The sequence below is a fragment of the Piliocolobus tephrosceles genome, chromosome 8 (assembly GCF_002776525.5).
Source record: "Piliocolobus tephrosceles isolate RC106 chromosome 8, ASM277652v3, whole genome shotgun sequence".
Taxonomy (NCBI): Eukaryota; Metazoa; Chordata; class Mammalia; order Primates; family Cercopithecidae; genus Piliocolobus; species Piliocolobus tephrosceles.
This window is the reverse complement of record NC_045441.1, coordinates 14126554-14145719: the sequence shown is the minus strand read 5'-3', so window position 1 is coordinate 14145719 and position 19166 is coordinate 14126554. Positions and strand designations below refer to the sequence as shown.

General features: G+C 45.4%; 1 protein-coding gene across 2 annotated transcripts in view; it reads left to right on the top strand.

Moving 5' to 3' along the window:
- Positions 1-19166, top strand: part of LOC111547037 (general transcription factor II-I repeat domain-containing protein 2B) — a 63248-nt gene that overhangs the window by 36851 nt on the left and 7231 nt on the right. For both annotated transcript variants that reach the window (XM_023218664.3, XM_023218663.3), the window contains 6 exons: positions 6788-6865; positions 11472-11528; positions 13247-13312; positions 15518-15595; positions 17352-17435; positions 18707-18890. In XM_023218664.3, coding sequence (XP_023074432.1) covers positions 6788-6865; positions 11472-11528; positions 13247-13312; positions 15518-15595; positions 17352-17435; positions 18707-18890 — 547 coding nt within the window. The remainder of the gene's footprint in view (positions 1-6787; positions 6866-11471; positions 11529-13246; positions 13313-15517; positions 15596-17351; positions 17436-18706; positions 18891-19166) is intronic.

The window sequence follows — 19166 nt, the reverse complement described above, 5'->3', positions numbered from 1 at the left end:
CACGACTGTAACTCCAACAGTTTGGGAGGCCGAGGCAGGTGAATTGCTTGAACACCAGAGTTCAAGACCAGCCTGGGCAACATGGTGAGACTTCATCTCTGCAAAAAATACAAAAAATGGTGGTGCATGCCTGTGATCCCAGCTACTCAGGAGGCTGAGGTGGGAGGATCGCATAAGCCCAGGAGGTCGAGGCTGCAGTGAGCTGTAATGGTGCCACTGCACTCCAGCCTGGGTGACAGAGAGAGACGTTGTCTCAAAAAAGAAAAAAAGGAAAAAAAAAAAAAAAGAGAGCGAGAACCTTCTAATTCAGTAAATACTGGGGACTAAGACGTTGTTAAATACACATATTTGTGGACAAAATATTATTTTAATTATAGTTGAATTAGAACCTGAATTTGAAATGAGTAAAACATTTTGAATATAAAATTGGAATTATTACTTGACTCACAAATAGAGCAGTGTTTTCATTTTTGGACATACTTTACTGCTTTTTTGGACTTTTCTGTCATTTCTACATGTTTTACAGTATAGGTACATTACTATGACAGTGTATGCTAGAAAAAAAAATCCCTCTTCAGTGGATGAGAGTAGTTGACCACATTCTTGCTTCTCCTCCCTCCTCAGTGAAAGAAAACTAGCATTAATTAGAGGAAAAATGTTAACAGGTTAAGATTAAAAAAAAAAAATTTAGGCTAGGTGTACTGGCTCACACCTGTAATCCCAGCACTTTGGGAGGCCAAGGTAGGCGGATCACTTGAGGTCAGGAGTTCGAGACCAGCCTGGCCAACATGGTGAAACCCTGTCTCTACTAAAAATACAAAAAATTAGCTGGGCATGGTGGCAGGTGCCTGTAATCCCAGCTACTCGAAAGGCTGAGGCATGAGAATCGCTTGAACTCAGGAGGTGGAGGTTGCAGTGAGCCGAGATCGTGCCACTGCACTCTAGCCTGGGCAACAGAGCAAGACTCTGTCTCAAAAAGAAACAACAACAACAAAAATAATTTAAACCCAAATGTTTAATCAAGGGATGGGAAAATACTGAAAGCATTAAAAGTAGAAAGATTCACACTTGTAATCTCAGCACTTTGGGAGGCTGAAGCAGGAGGATCGCTTGAGCCCAGGAATTTGAGACCAGCCTGGGCAACAGAGCGAGACCCTATCTCTACAAAAAATATTTATAAATAAAAAATTAGCCAGGCATGGTGGCGTGCACTTACAACCCCAGCTACTTGGGAGGCTGAGGTTGGAGGATCACCTGGGCCCAGGAGATAAAGGCTGGAGTGAGCCGTGACTGCACCACTGCACTCCAGCCTGAGCAACAGAGCGAGACCCTGGCTCCAAGAAATAATAATCATAATCCAAAAGAAAAACAATATTCTATGTTAAGAAACAAAGATCTGGCTGCGTCCAGTGGCTCAGGCCTGTAATCCCAGCACTTTGGGAGGCAGGCAGATCACCTGAGGTCGGGAGTTTCAGACCAGCCTGGCCAACATGGTGACACCCCATCTCTACTAAAAATACAAAAATTAGCCAGGTGTGGTGGCTCACACCTGTAATCCCAGCTACTTGGGAGGCTGAGACAGGAGAATTGCTTGAACCCGGGAGGCAGAGTTTGCTGTGACCTGATACTGTGCCATTGCACTCCAACCTGGGCGACAGAGTGAAAATCTGTCTGAGAAAGAAAGAACGGAAGAGAGAGAGAGAAAGAAAGGTCTAGAAAAAGGAAAAATAGAGCCTTTAGCATGAGTAAAATGAAGTAAGGACAGCAGTGTCTCTAAGACAGTGAAGATGTGGTTTATGCTTCGAGGCTCCTGGGATTCCTTGGGAGGTCCAGGGACACGGTGGGTGTCCTTGGCCCAGCTCCTCCTTTGTCACACCCAGGGATCTTTTCGCCACAACTGTGGGTGCTCATGTCCCTTCCATTCCCATGCAAACAGGTGCTTAGCAGAAGCTCCAGCTTCAGATGAGAGTCTGAACAAAAAAAATGTCTCAAAAAGAAACAACAACAACAAAAATAGTTTAAACCCAAATGTTTAATCAAGGGATGGGAAAATACTGAAAGCATTAAAAGTGGAAAGGTTCACGCTTGTAATCTCAGCACTTTGGGAGGCTGAAGCAGGAGAATGCTTCTCCTCTGCAGTGGTTCTAAGTCAAACCAAGACAAATTGAATGGAGAGAAGCAGGCATAGTATTTCAGCTCAGCACAATTCAGCTGTGAGCACAGGTCAGCTGTGGAATCTTAGTCTTGTTTCTGACCTGACAGGCCTCAAACTCCTGCCCACTCAATTTTAGCCTGGGATGTTTTCAGAGCTCAGATATGTTCTGCCTGTGTCTTACCTGGTCACAGAGAATTTTAAAAAATACCCCAAGCCACAGGCTCCACATACAAACTGGGAAGATGAGGTCAGGCATGGTGGCTCACGCCTGTAATCCCAGCAATTTGGGAGTCCAAGGTGGGCGGATCACCTAAAGTCAGGAGTTTGAGACCAGCGTGGCCACCATGGTGAAACCCCGTCTCTACTAAAAATACAAAAATTAACCAGGCATGGTGGTGGGCGCCTGTAATCCCAGCTACTCAGGAGGCTGAGGCAGGACAGTTGCTTGAACCTAGGAGGCAGAGGTTGCAGTGAGCCAAGATGGCACCACTGCACTCCAGCCTGGGTGACAGAGCAAGACTCTGTCTCTAAAAGAAAAGAAAAAGAAGAAGAAGAAGAACCTGGGAAGATGAAAGGGGTGAGAGTGAGAAGTGATCAGTGTCCCCAGGGGCCGAGTTTCCTTCCTCACCAGCTGTTGGGCTAGATGTGTGGTTCGTACGTGCCTTTGTTGGAGATGTGGTTTCATTTTAACAAAAATATGCTTCCTTATTCACAAAACTTCCTACTGTAGACTTCATGAAGCGATACGGATTGGTACCAGCTGCTGGCAGGCTCCTGCGAGCTGGTCCTCAATTGCTCCTTATTTCTTTTGATAGCATTTGCTACATAGAAGAAACATCTCCCTGGTTTTAATTTTTTCTTTCTTTCTTTCCTTCTTTCTTTCTTTCTTTCTTTCTTTCTTTCTTTCTTTCTTTCTTTCCTTCCTTCCTTCCTTCCTTCCTTCCTTCCTTCCTTCCTTCCTTCCCTCTTTCTTTTGCTTTCTTTCCTTCCTTCCATCCCTCTTTCTTTCTCTCTTTCTGTCTTGTCTTTTTTTTTTTTTGAGTCTTGCCAGGCTGGAGTGCAGTGGCACCATCTCAGCTCACTGCAACCTCCGCCTCCTGGGTTCAACTGATTCGCCTGTATCAGCCTTCTGAGTAGCTGGAATCAGGCGCACGCCATCACGCCTGGCTAATTTTTTGTATTTTAGTAGAGACGGGGTTTCACCCTGTTGCTCAGGCTGGTCTCAAACTCCTGAGCTCAGGCAATCCACCCGCCTTGGCCTCCCAAAGTGCTAGGATTATAGACATGAGCCACCGCACCAGGCCAATTTTTTTTCTTTTCTTGAGACAGAGTCTCACTGTCGCCCAGACTGGTGTGCAGTGGTAAGATCTCAGCTCACTGCAACTTCCACCTCCCGGGTTCAAGCAATTCTCCTGCCTCAGCCTTCCGAGTAGCTGGGATTACAGGCACCCGCCACCACACCTGGCTGGTTTTTGTATTTTTAATAGAGACGGGGTTTCACCCTGTTGTTCAGGCTGGTCTTGAACTCTTGAGCTTAAGTGATCTGCCCACCTTAGCCTCCCAAAGTGCTGGGATTACAGGTCTGAGCCACCGTCCTCGGCTGACAATCAGATTTTTAAATGTTTAGCTTCACTATCCTTATAACAACAGAGCTGTTAAAGGTTTTCAGACGACCCCTCAGAACTTATAAATTATGCTAAACAATGAACCCCAAGCTGTGCCAGTTTTTTTTTTGTGTTGCTATTATAACACAAAATGGTTGGCTGGGTGCGGTGGCTCATGCCTATAATCCCAGCACTTTGGGAGGCGGAGGTGGATGGGTCACAAAGTCAGGAGATCGAGACCATCCTGGCTAACATGGTGAAACCCAGTCTCCACTAAAAATACAAAAAAAATTAGGCGGGTGTGGTGGTGGGTGCCGGTAGTCCCAGCTACTCGGGAGGCTGAGACAGGAGAATGGTGGGAACCCAGGAGGCAGAGCTTGCAGTGAGCCAAGATCACACCACTGTGCTCCAGCCTAGGTGACAGAACCAGACCCCATCTTAAAAAAAAAAAAAAAAGTCGAATAAACATTCATGGTTAAGTCACATGTATATTTTAGTATGGGTCATCTATTGCTGTATTTAAACGTATCCTGAAATGAGGCCGGGTGTGGTAGCTCACGCCTGCAATCCCAGCACTTTGGGAGGCCGAGGCGGGTGGTTCACCTGAGGTCAGGAGTTGGAGACCAGCCTGGCCACCATGGTGAAACCCTGTCTGCACTAAACATACAAAAATTAGCCAGGCATAGTGGTGCACATCTGTAGTCCCAGCTACTCGGGAGGCTGAGGTAGGAGAATCACTTGAACCTGGGAGGTGGAGGCTGCAGTGACCCGAGATCATGCCATTGCACTCCAGCCTGGGCTGGAAGGGGAAGGGGAAGGGGGAGGACTCCAATGGAATGGAATGGAATGGCTGGAATGGAATGGAATGGAATGGCTGGAATGGAATATTTAGTCTCTCTTACATTTCTATGTGTTGGCTGGACTGGCTCAGCAAGGGCCGGATGACTGTGTGTCTGAGGCCTTGGCTGGGACATCAGGATCTCTCTCCTCGTGGCCTCATACCCTATAGGAAGCACCCCAGGCCGGCTCCCATGGTGATGAGGTTCTAGAAGCAGGAGGCACAGATGATCAAACTCTTCTCAAGCCTCTGTTTGCATCCCATCTGCTGATGTCCCATTGACCAAAGCAAGTACACAGCCAGGGCCAGATTAAGGGGCAGAGAATGGCCTGGCGCCGTGGTTTACAGCCGTAATCCCAACACTTTGGGAGGCCAAGGCAGGCAAATTGCTTGAGTCCAGGAGTTTGAGACGAGCCTGGACAACATGGTGAAACTCCAACTCTACAAAAAATAAAAAATTAGGCAGGCATGGTGATGCATGCCTGTAGTCCCAGCTACTCGGGAGACTGAGACAGGAGGATCGTTTGAGCCCAGGAGACAGAGGTTGTAGTGAGCCATGATCGCATCACTGCACTCCACTGGGTGACAGAGCGAGACTCTGTCTCAAAAAATATAACAAAATGGCAGAGAAACAGACTTCTAGAAAAGAAGCATGGGAGAGTCAAATTGCAAAGGGATGTACATCCTGGGATGGGAGAGGTCTTGAGCCTGTTTTTGCAGCCAACCACACCTTTCTCTGATAAAGGCCTTTGATTTTACTGATGTATCTTCTCCAGGTTTTGAAATCCATTCCATTGTAGTGGGTACCTTAAGATTATAAGTGCCTGGCCCGGCATGGTGGCTCACGCCTGTAATCCCCGCACTTTGGGAGACCAAGGTGGGCGGATCACCTGAGGTCAGGAGTTCGAGACCAGCCTGGCCAACATGATGAAACCCCGTCATTTACTGAAAATGCAAAAATTAGCCAGGTGTGGTGGCACGTGCCTGTAGTCTCAGTCACTTGGGAGGCCGAGGCAGGAGGGTCCCTTGAACCTGGGAGGTTGATGTTGCAGTGAGCTGAGATCCGGCCACTGCACTCCAGCCTGGGCAACAGAGTGAGATTCTGTCTCAAAAAAAAAAAAAAAAAAAAAAAAGATTATACATGTCAGTTCAGGCTCCATGACAGAATAATCTTCACAGCATTTCTTTTTTTTTTTTTTGAGATGGAGTCTCGCTCTGTTGCCCAGACTGGAGTACAGTGGGCCGGATCTCAGCTCACAGCAAACTCCGCCTCCCGGGTTCACGCCATTCTCCTGCCTCAGCCTCCCGAGTAGCTGGGACTACAGGCACCCGCCATCTTGCCCGGCTAGTTTTTTGTATTTTTTAGTAGAGACGGGGTTTCACCAGTTTAGCCAGGATTGTCTCCATCTCCTGACCTTGTGATCCACCCGTCTCGGCCTCCCAAAGTGCTGGGATTACAGGCTTGAGCCACAGTGCCCGGCCCTTCACAGCATTTCATGTAAATGCATGTGGATATTCAGCCACCATGAATGGGAAAATCTCCCAAAACTAGGACTAGAACCAGAACTAAGGTTTCCCATCTTCATGATGCCTTCCTTCATCCTCCTTGCCTGCCTTCCTTTTTTTTTTGAGACAGAGTCTCGCTTTGTCAACCAGGCTGGAGTGCAGTGGCTCTATCTCAGCTCACTGCAACCTCCACCTCCTGGGTTCAAGCAGTTCTCCTGCCTCAGCCTCCCGTGTAGCTGTGGCTACAGGCGTCTGCCACCACTCCCAGCTATTTTTTATATTTTTAGTAGAGACAGGTTTCACCATGGTGGCCAGGCTGGTCTCGAACTCCTGACCTCAAGTGATCTGCCCGCCTCGGCCTCCCAAAGTACTGGTATTGCAGGCGTGAGCCACCGTGCTCGGTCCCCTCCTTCCTTCTTTCCTTTTCTAGTGATTTTACAATTGATATTATTTTTATATAAATATACATAAATACATAAATATGTTTTCTATATGTACATTATTTTATATTTATAGTATTTCTGTTTTTGTATCAAGAGGTCAAATTTGTTCATAGTGGGTGAGCTACAAATTCTTTTGCTGATTGTAACACTGCTGTATTAATTAACTTATATTAGCTAGTCATATTATCTGTTGGCAAACTTAACCTAACATACAATTTTATAATTTCCATTGCATTCTAAGGCATTTCTCTGAAAGCAGAAGCTGTCGCAGTCAAGAAAGAATCAGAAGATCCTAATTACTATCACTATAATATGCAAGGTAATACTGTTTGATGATAATTTTCTTCCCCAAAAGTTATTTGGGATGGAAGATTTTAATTACTACCTGTCTGAAAAACAGGCGAACACCCATGTATGTTTACCTAGGATTTAGCATATTGCCATTTAGAGTAAATAATCCTACAGTTATAAAATAGATTCTATTTAACCTAAATCCATGTACTCTTATTTGTTTTTTACAGAGATGAGGTCTCACCTTGTTGCCTAGGCTAGTCTCTAACTCCTGGGCTCAAGTAATCCTCCAGCCTTGGCCTCCAGAAGTGCTGAGATTATAGGCGTGAGCCACCATGCCTGGCCTAATTCCACATACTTTTTTTTTTTTTTTTTTTTTGAGACAGAATCTTACTCTGTTGCCCAAGCTGGAGTTCAGTGGTGCTATTTTCACTCACTGAAACCTCTGCCTCCTGGGCTCAAATGATTCTTGTGCCTCAGCCTCCTGAGGAGCTGGGATTACAGGCATATGCCACTACGCCTGGCTAATTTATTTATTTTTTTTTTTTTGAGGCGGAGTCTCCTCTGTCGCCCAGGCTGGAGTGCAGTGGCCGGATCTCAGCTTACTGCAAGCTCCGCCTCCCGAGTTTACGCCATTCTCCTACCTCAGCCTCCCGAGTAGCTGGGACTACAGGCGCCCGCCACCTCGCCTGGCTAGTTTTTTGTATTTTTTTAGTAGAGACGGGGTTTCACCGTGTTTGCCAGGATGGTCTCGATCTCCTGACCTTGTGATCCACCCGTCTCGGCCTCCCAAAGTGCTGGGATTACAGGCTTGAGCCACCGCGCCCAGCCTAATTTTTTGTATTATTAGTAGAGATGGGGTTTTGCCATATTGGCCAGGTTGGTCTCGAACTCCTGACCTCAGGTGATCCACTCACCTTGGCCTCCCAAAGTGCTGGATTACAGGCATGAGCTGCCACACCCTGCCCATAAGGCTTTTAAAAAGAAGTCATAAATTGTCACGACTGTCATGATTTTGTGAATCATGACCTAATGAAGCAATGCGTCTTAGCAATAATTGTCAGTCACCATTACAACCATTTTATAAAAGTCTGATGGAGACTTTATCATGGACAGACCTGACTGACAGTTCCTGAACTGACTGGTCACTGGTCTCCTGATGGGATCCAGCAGAAAGTACACCACACCACTTTTGTCAAGGATTCTTCAAAAACAAACAAAAAAAAATCAAACCAGTCCAGGTGTAGTGTCTCATACCTGTGATCCCAGCACTCTGGGAGGCCAAGGCAGGCGTTCAAACCAGCCTGGGCAACATGGTGAGACCGCATCTCTACAAAAAATACAAAAAGTAGCCAGGCGTTGTAGCGCATGCCTGTAGCCCCAGCTACTTGGGAGGCTGAGGTGGGAAGATCGCTTGAGTCTGGGAGGTCAAGGCTGCAGCGAACTATAATGACACCACTGCACTCCAGCCTAGGTGCTGAAGTGAGACTGTGTCCCAAAAAACAAAAAAACAAACAAAAAAATCAGACCTAAGTCTGATCCAGCCTTTAGAGCTAACCAGCAATTTTTAGGAGATACATGGAATACAGGCACATATGAAAACATCACCACAAGGACATAGTCAATAAAATCCAGAATGTGAGAAACTCAGAGAAATTCGTTGGTTTACTTTTTTTTTTTTTTTTTGAGACAGAGTCTCGCTCTGTCGCCCAGACCGGAATGCAGTGGCATGACTGTGGCTCACTGCAACCTCCACCTCCCAGGTTCAAGTGATTCTCCTGGCTCAGCCTCAAGAATAGCTGAGATTACAGGCGTGTACCACCATGTCTGGCTGATTTTTGTGTTTTTGGCAGAGAAGGGGTTTCACCATGTTGGCCAGGCTGATCTCAAACTCCTGACCTCAGGTGATGGCAGCCTGCCTGCCTTGGCCTCCCAGAGTGCTGGGATTACAGGCATGAGCCACTGCGCCCAGCCGAGGAGGGGATTTCTATTCGTAAAAAATGTTAATGTTATAAAACACAAAGACAGACTATGGAACCATTCCTGATTAAAGGAGATTTAAAAGATACAACAGCTGGAAATGCTACCTGGCCCTAAACTGGATCCTGTACTGAAAAGAGAAAAGCTCTAAAGGACATTTGAGTCAGCTGAGAAAATTGCAATACCCGTGATAAAACGAATCAAGGTGTCATCTTGCGGCTAAATGTCCTGGTTTTAAAAGCTTTATTGTGATTGTGTAAAGGAATGTCCCTATTCTTAGGAAACAGTCACTGAATTATTTAGAGATCAAGGCCTATGATGTATGTAACTTTCCCTCAAATGGTTCAGGAAAAATATTAAAAAGTGTGTGTATATACACCTGTATAGATGACAGATGGAGGGGAGGGGAGAGGGAGGGAGGGAGGGAGGGGAGAGGGAGGGAGGGAGGGAAAGACATCCCGATGAAAGGAAACCGGGTAAAACGTTAACATTGTGTGATCTGGGCAAAAGGTACATGGATCTTTGTACTATTTGACTTTTGCAACTTTTCTGTAAATTTTAAGTTTCCGGTCCAGGCACTGGGAAAAGTGCCTTGGGATCACTTGGGAGGCTGAGGCAGGTGGATTGCTTCAGCCCAGGAGTTCAAGACCAGCCTAAGCAACACAGTGGGACCCTATCTCTACAAAAAAAGTATTAAAATAAATTAGCTGGGCACAGTGGCTCACGCCTGTAATCCCAGCACTTTGGGAGGCCGAGGCGGGTGGATCACTTGAGGTCAGGAGTTGGAGACCAGCCTGGCCAACATGGTGAAACCCTGTCTCTACTAAAAATACAAAAATTAGCCGGGCGTGGTGACGCATACCTGTAGTCCCAGCTACTCAGGAGGTTGAAGCAGGAGAATTGCTTGATCCTGGAAGGCAGGGGTTGCAGTGAGCCAAGACTGTGCCACTGCACTCCAGCCTGGGTGACAGAGTGAGACTCTGTCTCAAATAAATAAATAAATAAATAAAAATTAGCCAGGTTCAGTGCTGTATGCCTATAGTCCCAGCTACTCAGGAGGCTGAGGTGGAAGGATTGTTGGAGTACAGGAGGTCCAGGCTGCAGGAAATCCTGATCATATCACCGCACTCTGACCCGGGCAACAGAGTAAGACTGTCTACAAATAAAATAAATACATAAAATAATAAAATAAAACATAAAACACATTTTCCAAATAAAAACTTTTTTAAAAAAAGGACATTTATGTGCTGGGCGTGGTGGTTCACACCTCTAATCCCAGTGCTTTGGGAGGCCGAGGTGAGCACATTGTCTGAGCTCAGGAGTTCAAGATCAGCCTTGGCAACACAGGAGACCCTGTCTGTACAAACAAATTTTTAAAATTAGCCGAGTAGGCCAGGCGCGGTGGCTCAAGCCTGTAATCCCACCACTTTGGGAGGCCGAGACGGGCGGATCACGAGGTCAGGAGATCGCGACCATCCTGGCTAATACGGTGAAATCCCGTCTCTACTAAAAAATACAAAAAACTAGCCGGGCGAGGTGGCGGGTGCCTGTAGTCCCAGCTACTCGGGAGGCTGAGGCAGGAGAATGGTGTAAACCCGGGAGGCGGAGCTTGCAGTGAGCTGAGATCCAGCCACTGCACTCCAGTGTAGGCGACAGAGGGAGACTCCATCTCAAAAAAAAAAAAAAAAAAAAAATTAGCCGAGTATGGTGACATGTGCCTATAGTCCCAGCTACCTGGGAGCCTGAGGTGGGAGACTCTCTTGAGCCCAGGAGGTGGAGGTTGCAGTGAGCCAAGATCACGCCACTGCATCCTAGCCTGGGTGACACAGTGAGACCCTGTCTCAAAATAAATAAAGAAATAAAGAAATAGACAACTAGGGAAATTTAAACAATGACTAGATATCAGACAGGGATGAAGAACGATTGTTAATTTTGAGGGTAATCGTGATATTGTGGTAATGCAAAAGGAAGAGAGGCCCTTATGTCTTACTTATTCATTCTACGGTATTACCACATGGAATTTTATGACTGCTGGGACTTCCCTTTACCCACCCAGTGGGCACAGGGGTGAGGTGGGTACAGATGAAACAAGGTTACATGGACTGGTGGTCGTGGGTGTTTCACTGTGTGATCTCTGTGCTTTGGTATGTTTCAAATTTTCCAAAATAAAATAATAAAAAAGTAAACAAAGGATCATTTGTTTGAGGTTTATTTATTTATTCATATTTTTTGGTGGGGGGTGGAGTCTTGCTCTTGTCGTCCAGGCTGGAGTGCAGTGGTGTGACCTCGGTTCACTACAACCTCTGCCTCCCGGGTTCAAGTGATTCTCCTGCCTCAGCCTCCTGAGTAGCTGGGACTAGAGGTGCCTGCTACCACGCCCAGCTAATTTTTGCACTTTTAGTAGAGACGGGGTTTCACCATGGTGACCAGGCTGGTCTCGAACTCCTGACCTCAGGTGATCCACCTGCCTCCGTCTCCCAAAGTGCTGGGATTACAGGCGTGAGCCCCCGCGCACACCCAGTTTTATTTCAAGGGGCAGAAGTATTTCAAGTGTATTCCTGTGTGGGTATTGAATTGTTTGCATTGTATTCAATGATTTCTTTTTTCATTTTTATATTTCTCCCTTTGTTCTATATTATTTATTTTTCTTTCAGGAAGCCATCCTTCTTCCACAAGCAATGAAGCAATAGAAATGGAATTACCAATGGAAGGTTAGGAAAATGCAGCATTCTCTCTCTCTCTTTTAAAAAAGTTTATAGTATTTTACAAAGAACATACTCTTTCTCTTTTGTTTTTTTTTTTGAGACGGAACCTCACTCTGTCACCCAGGCTGGAGTGCAGTGGCGCGATCTCGGCTCACTACAACCTCTGCCTCCTGGGTTCAAGTGATTCATGTGCCTCAGCCTCCTGAGTAGCTGCAATCACAGGCACCCGCCACCACGCCCAGCTAAATTTTGTATTTTTAGTAGAGATGGGGTTTCACCATGTTGGCCAGGCTGGTCTCGAACTCCTGACCTCAAGTGATTCGTCCGCCTCTACCTCCCGAAGTGCTGGGATTACAGGCGTAAGCCACCGTGCCCAGCTGAAAGTTTATAGCATTTTACAGAGAACATACTCTTTTATACATGCAAGTTATATGTAATAAAGAAGGTGATTTCCTGGCATGCCTGTCTTCTCAGAAAACTATTAATGGTTGAATTCTTGTCCTAAGATATAATAATAAGGGCTCTATCTCTTCTTGTACTTCTGATCTGTGATGTTATAAAACACAGAGTAATTCTACTTAAAGCACCTGAATATGGAAGTTAACTTGCTGTTTGTTGCTTTGTCTTTTGCATGGCATGACAGAATACTTTTGGACAGAGTTGAATAATATTTTAGGAAATTCTTGCATTAGAAGTAAAATTTGATAATACTTCCCTCCATTCATATATAAATATTGAGCATCATATGAATAAAGTCTAAATTCCTAAGGTGGTTTATGTATGTCCAAGATAAAATTAATAATTGAAAAAAAGGGCCGGGCATGGTGGCTTACGCCTGTAATGCCAGCACTTTGAGAGGCTGAGGTGGGCAGATCACCTGAAATCAGGAGTTCAAGACCAGCCTGGCCAACATGGTGAGACCCCGTCTCTACTAAAAATACAAAAATTAGCCGGGTTTGGTGGCAAGCACCTGTAATCCCACTTACTGTGGAGGCTGAGGCACGAGAATTGATTGAAACTAGGAGGCGGGGCCTGCAGTGAGCTGAAATCACACCATTCCACTCCAGCCTGGGCGACAGAGTGAGACTGTCTCAAATGATAATAATAATAACAAAGATTTCCTTCCCAAACCTAGAGGCATGGGACATCTCTGTCCATTTACAGGCAATGTGGCCTGTGGCCTTAACCTTAGTTGTGTATCTGCCTTAGAGAGATAGTAACACATGGATTACCAAAATGATCCTGTTTTTTTTTTTTTGAGACAGAGTCTTACCCTATCGCCCGGGCTGGAGTGCAGTGTTGCGAACTCAGCTCACTGCAGCCTCCACCTCCCAGGTTGAAGCAATTCTCTTGCCTCAGCCTCCTGAGTAGCTGGGATTACAGGCGTGCGCCACCACACCTGGCTAATTTTTGTATTTTTGGTAGAGATGGGGTTTCACCATGTTGCCCAGGCTGGTCTTCAGCTCCTGACCTCAAGTGATCTGCCCACCTCAGCCTCCCAAAAGTGCTGGGATTACAGGTGTAAGCCACAGTGCCGGGCTCAATTACTGTTTATTATCCTATTATTATTGCTTGTAAAATTAAAATTATGTTTATATTTATTCTATATGAAATGTATTTAAAATGCCAGGATAAGCTACGTTTTTGGTATAGGAGCAGTAATGTGTTGGAATATGAGGAGAATACTTAATAATGAATGTCATTTTAGAAATTTTTTTTTCAAGATTCCACTCCTCTGGTGCCTTCAGAAGAACCAAATGAGGACCCTGAAGCCGAGGTGAAAATCGAAGGTTAGTTGCCAAACGCCCCATTGCCAAGTATGATTCTCATTCTTTCTAATAGGATTAATTGCGGGTAGGATGGCTGAGCTCAGTGACTCAAGCCTGTAATCCCAGCACTTTGCGAGGCCAAGGCAGGTGTGTTGCTTGAGCCCAGGAGTTTGAGACCAGCCTGAGCAACATGGTGAAACCCCGTCTCTACTAAAAACACAAAATTAGCCAGGCGTGGTGGCACGCATCTGTAGTCCCATCTACTCGGGAGGCTGAGGTAGGAGGATCGCTTGAACCTGGGAGGCGGAGATTGCAGTGAGTCGAGATCTCACCACTGCACTCCAGCCTGGGTGACAGAGCGAGAGTCCATCTAAAAAAAAAATTGTGAGGAAGAGATTGAAATCTCTAATGTGTGTATATATAATAGAGCAGCCCATATTCCCATTAGGGCCCAGTACTTTGGGGTGCTGTAGACAACATAATTAGCTGTGCAAAAAAATTAGAAAGAAAATAAAAATAATAACCAGGCATGATGGTGCATGCTTGTAATCCCAGCACTTTGTGACTTTGTGAGGCCAAGGCAAGAGGATCATTTTGAACCCTGGAGTTCTAGATAAGCTTGGGCAACATAGTGAGACGCCATCTCTGCAAAAAATAAACAGTAAAAAAAATTAGGCAAGGCATGGTGGCTCATGCCTGTAATCCCAGCATTTTGGGAGGCTGAGGTGGGCAGATCACTTGATCCCAGGAGTTTGAGACCAGCCTGGGCGTAGTGAAACCCTGTCTCTACTAAAAATACAAAAAATTAGCAGGGCATGGTGGCACACACCTGTAGTCCCAGCTATTCGGGAGGCTGAGGTGGGCCAATCACCTGAGCCCAGGGAAGTCGAGGCTGCAGTGAGCCGTAATTGTGCCACAATACCCCAGCCTGCATGATGGGAGTGAGATCCTGCCTCAAAACAAACTAACAAAAATATTAGCCAGGCATGGTGGCACACACCTGTAGTCTCAGCTACTTGGGAGGCTGAGGTGGGAGGATCGCTTGAGCCCAGGATTTCAAGGCTGAAGTGAGCTGTGTTTATGCCTCTGCACTCCAGCGTGGTCAACAGAGCAAGACTCCATCTCTAAAAATTAAAATTAAAATTAAAATTTTTTTAAGTCTTTCACATTAGCACTGACCCACAACTGGGCCTCATCTGTGCTGTGTTCAAGTGAGGAAAGAATGAAGGGTGGAGGGTACCTAAGCGGGGAGAATGGAAAGGAAAGGACGATTCACTCAGACATAGCCCCTTTCCTACTGGAGTGGACAGACAGATATCAAAAGTAACTGCTCAGGCCTGCAGCTGGTGAACTCAGTTTAAGTGCGAGTATCTAAAAGAAGTGAAGTTGAAAGTGTGATTTAAGACTGGTGTGGTGGCTCACACCTGTAATCCCAGCACTTTGGGAGACTCAGGTGGGTGGATCCCTTGAGGCCAGGAGTTCAAGACCAGCCTGGCCAACATGGCAAAACCCCGTCTCTACTAAAAATACAAAGATTAGAGCTGGGTGTGGTGGCTCACACCTGGGTAATCCCAGCACTTTGGGAGACCCAGGTAGGTGGATCCCTTGAGGCCAGGAGTTCAAGACCAGCCTGGCCAACACAGCGAAACCCCGTCTCTACTAAAAATACAAGAATTAGAGCCAGGTGTGGTGGCTCCAGCACTTTGGGAGGCCCAGGCAGGTGAATCAGTTGAGGTCAGGAGTTCTCGACTAGCATGACCAACATGATGAAACTCCATCGCTACTAAAAAAAATACAAATAGTAGCTGAGTGTGGTGGTGGGCTCCTGTAATCCCAGCTACTCAGGAGGCTGAAGCATAAGAATCGCTTGAACCTGGGAGGCAGAGGTTGCAGTGAGCTGAGATCGCACCGCTGCACTCCAACCTGGGCGATAGACTCAATCTCAAAAAAAAAAAAAAAAGCCAGGCATGGTGATACATGTCTGTGGTCCTAGCTACTCAGAAGGCTGAGGTGGGAGGATCACTTGACCATGGGAGGTGGAGGCTGCAGTGAGCTAGGATCATACCACTGCACTCCAGCCTGGATGACAGAGTAAGAACCTGTCTCAAAAAAAAAAAAAAAAAAAAAAAATCAGTCTGGGCTTCTGATCAAAGCAGTACTTAGACATATTTAAAGGCGAATTGGCTTTATTCTTGGTAAATTCTAAATTTCAACCTCTGTTTTAAGGAAACACAAATTCATCCAATGTTACAAACTCTGCAGCAGGTGTTGAAGATCTTAACATCGTTCAAGTGACTGTTCCAGGTATGAACTAATGTTACATTTTTCCTTTTGTCTGAATTCTTTTTTGACATAGGGCGGTCTCTTGGACCTGTCATTTTTCACTTAGTTCACCCTGACAACTAAGAAATGACAGTTTGGGAATATAAAATATGCTGCAAGTTGCTACACACCAAGCATCTTGCTCGTATCAGACATTGTTAATCAGATATTTTGCTTCTCCTGGCCAAGCCCGGGCATTACCTGGAAAATGCATCTCAGAGCAGGCAGTACCAAGCACCAGCTATGGCTGAATTGGAATTGGCTGCAGAGGTGAAATGTTTTGTTGCCCATCATTAATAATCTTCCTTTCGGGCACGGTGGCTCACACCTGTAATCCCAGCACTCTGGGAGGCCGAGATGGGTGAATCACAAGGTCAGGAGATCGAGACCATCCTGGCTAACACAGTGAAACCCCGTCTCTACTAAAAATACAAAAACTTAGCTGGACATGGTGGCAGGCACCTGTATTCCCAACTACTCAGGAGACTGAGGCAGGAGAATGGCGTGAACCCGGGAGGCGGAGCTTGCAGAGAGCCGAGATCGTACCACTGCACTCTAGCCTGGGCAACAGAGCGAGACTCCGTCTCAAAAAAATAAATAATAATAATAATAATCTTCTTTTCTGAATATGTGTATGTAAAATATATCTGGAAATATACAAGATAATCTAATAACATAGTTCCTCCAGGGAAGGAAACTGACAGCTGAGATAGGGATGGGAGAGAGATATTTGAGATGTTTCTGTATATTACTCTTCTTCAGTGTTGAGCCATGTGATTGCTTTAGTTATTCAAAAGTAAATAAAGGTTTAAAGTGTTGAAAAATATCTAAAAAATAAAAACAAAAAAAGGGCCAGGCATGGTGGCATGTGCCTGTAATCTCAGCACTTTGGGAGGCTGAGGCAGGAGGATCACTTGAGCCCAGGAGTTTGAGACCAGCCTGCACAGCACAGTGAGACTCTGTCTCTAAAAAACAAAAAAACAAAAAACAAAGAAAAATAGACTGGGTGCGGTGGCTCACACCTGTAATCCCAGCACTTTGGGAGGCTGAGGCAGGTGGATTACCTGAGGTCAGGAGTTCGAGACCAGCCTGCCCAACATGGTGAAACCCCGTCTCTACTAAAAATACAAAAATTAGCCAGGTGTGGTGGCGGGCACCTATAATCCCAGCTACTTAGGAGGCTGAGGCAGAAGAATCGCTTGAATCTGGGAGGGGTGCAATTAATTGCTTGAACCCAGAAGTTTGCAGTGAACCAAGATTGCACCATTGTACACCAGCCTGGGTGACAAGAGCAAAACTCAGCCTCAAAAAAAAAAAAAAAAAAAAAGAAAAGAAAAGAAAAGAAAAAAATAAAGAAAGAAAATAAAAATATACCTTTCCTTCTAATCCTAGTACCTCTTATTCCTTTTACTTGTCATATTTCATTGGCTAAGATTCATATTTTAAGGCTGAAAAGTGGTGGTGAAAGTAAACATCCTTATCTTATATGATATTGAAAATATTCCTTAAAAGTAATATGTAGTATGTTTATATAGGGTTATGATTTGGAAAATTCTGTATTATCTATAATGGCTTCCATTTCCAAATTTCCAAAATGCTTAATTATTGCTAAAAGTAAACTGAATAACAATCCAGGTAAAGCACTTTCTTGGGTGCTAACAGGCATTTCTCCCAACAGCTTTCTTGGGAGAAAATACATGAATAACCTTGGTTTGTTTATTTGTTTAATTATTTTTAGATAATGAGAAGGAAAGATTATCAAGCATTGAAAAGATTAAACAGCTAAGAGAACAAGTTAATGACCTCTTTAGCCGAAAATTTGGTAAGTTTTTATATCTTTTTATATCCAGAATTCATATACTTAAAATACTTCTTTTTAAAAGAATACTTGGTCAGGTGCATTGGCTCACACCTGTAATCCCAGCACTTTAGGAGGCCAAGGCTAGAGAATCACTTGAGCCCAGGAGTTTGAGACCAGCCTGGGCAACAAAGTGACCCCCAGGTCTGTAAAAAAAAAAAAAAAAAAACTTTATCTTGCAAGAAATTGATCTTGGCTGGGCGCAGTGGTTCACGCTTTTAATCCCAGCACTTTGGGAGGCCAAGGTAGGTGGATCACTTGAGGCCAGAATTTCGAGTCCAGCCTGGCCAACATGGTGAAACCCCATCTCTACTAAAAATACAAAAAATTAGCCAGGTGTGGTGGTGCATGCCTGTAATCCCAGCAACTCAGGAGGCTGAGGCATGAGAATTGCTTGAAACTGGGAGGTGGAGGCTGCAGTGAGCTGAGATTGCGCTGTTGCACTCCAGCCTGGGCGACAGAGCAAGACCCTGTCTCAGGAAAAAAAAAAAAAAAAAAAAGAGAAGAAATTGATCTTTTTGTGAAAGAGCTATGATAAAAATTAGTCAATGTGTCTTTTACAGAAGAGTTTTTGCTTGGTAGCATTGACTAATTACAATAATAATAATAGCTATCTTTGTTTTACTGAGTGCTCACCTTGGGTATTATTTTTTGTGCTCAACATGTGTTTGATCATTTAATCCTCACATAAAACCTTTCAGGTAGGCGCCATGATAAGCCTGTGTAATGGATGTAGAAACTGAGTTTGTCTACTACCCATGCCAATTTGAAAATGTTAAGATTATATTCACACGTCGTAGTACCACTGGAAAATAATAATGACTGATTATAAGTGTTGTCATTTGATGCTTCTAAATTCTGGTTTAGGAAATGTAAGGAACAAACTCAGCTAGTTTTACTTGTGTGTTTTTTGTTGTTGTTGTTTTGTTTTGTTTTGAGGCAGGGTCTCACTCTGTCTCCCAGGCTAGAGTGCAGTGGGGCGATCTCGGCTAATTGCAATTTCTGCCTCCTGGGTCCCTCCCGTGTAACTGGGATTACAGGCATGCGCCACCATGCCCAGCTAATTTTTGTATTTTTAGTAGAGACAGGGTTTCGCCATGTTAGCCATAGCTGGTCTCGAACTCCTGGCCTCAAGTGATTCACCCGCCTCAGTCTCCCAAAGGGCTGGGATTGCAGGTGTGAGCCACCGCGCCCAGCCAAACTCAGCTGGTTTTATGCTGCTCATCCCGTCACAGGTGAAGCAATTGGCGTGGATTTCCCTGTGAAAGTTCCCTACAGGAAGATCACATTCAACCCTGGCTGTGTGGTGATTGACGGCATGCCCCCGGGGGTGGTATTCAAGGCCCCCGGCTACCTGGAAATCAGTTCCATGAGGAGGATCTTGGAGGCAGCTGAGTTTATCAAATTCACAGTCATCAGGTAAGTGAGTCAAGAGAGTGAATCTGGAGACTCTGACTTGCCCAAGGTGGGCATGTGGCAGCCCAGGAATGTCTGCCCCATGACTTGGGCTGGGGGTTTGTTCCTGCAGTGACTTCATTATCTTCTGCTTCCTTGAGATGTATCCATGTCCCTGTTCCTTGGTGATCACGGGCAGCCCGTCCCAGTTTTAGCTCACACAGCACCTAGCATAGAGTTAACACTCCGCAAAAGTTTGTCCAATAAAACTAAGTGGGGCCGGGCGCGGTGGCTCACGCC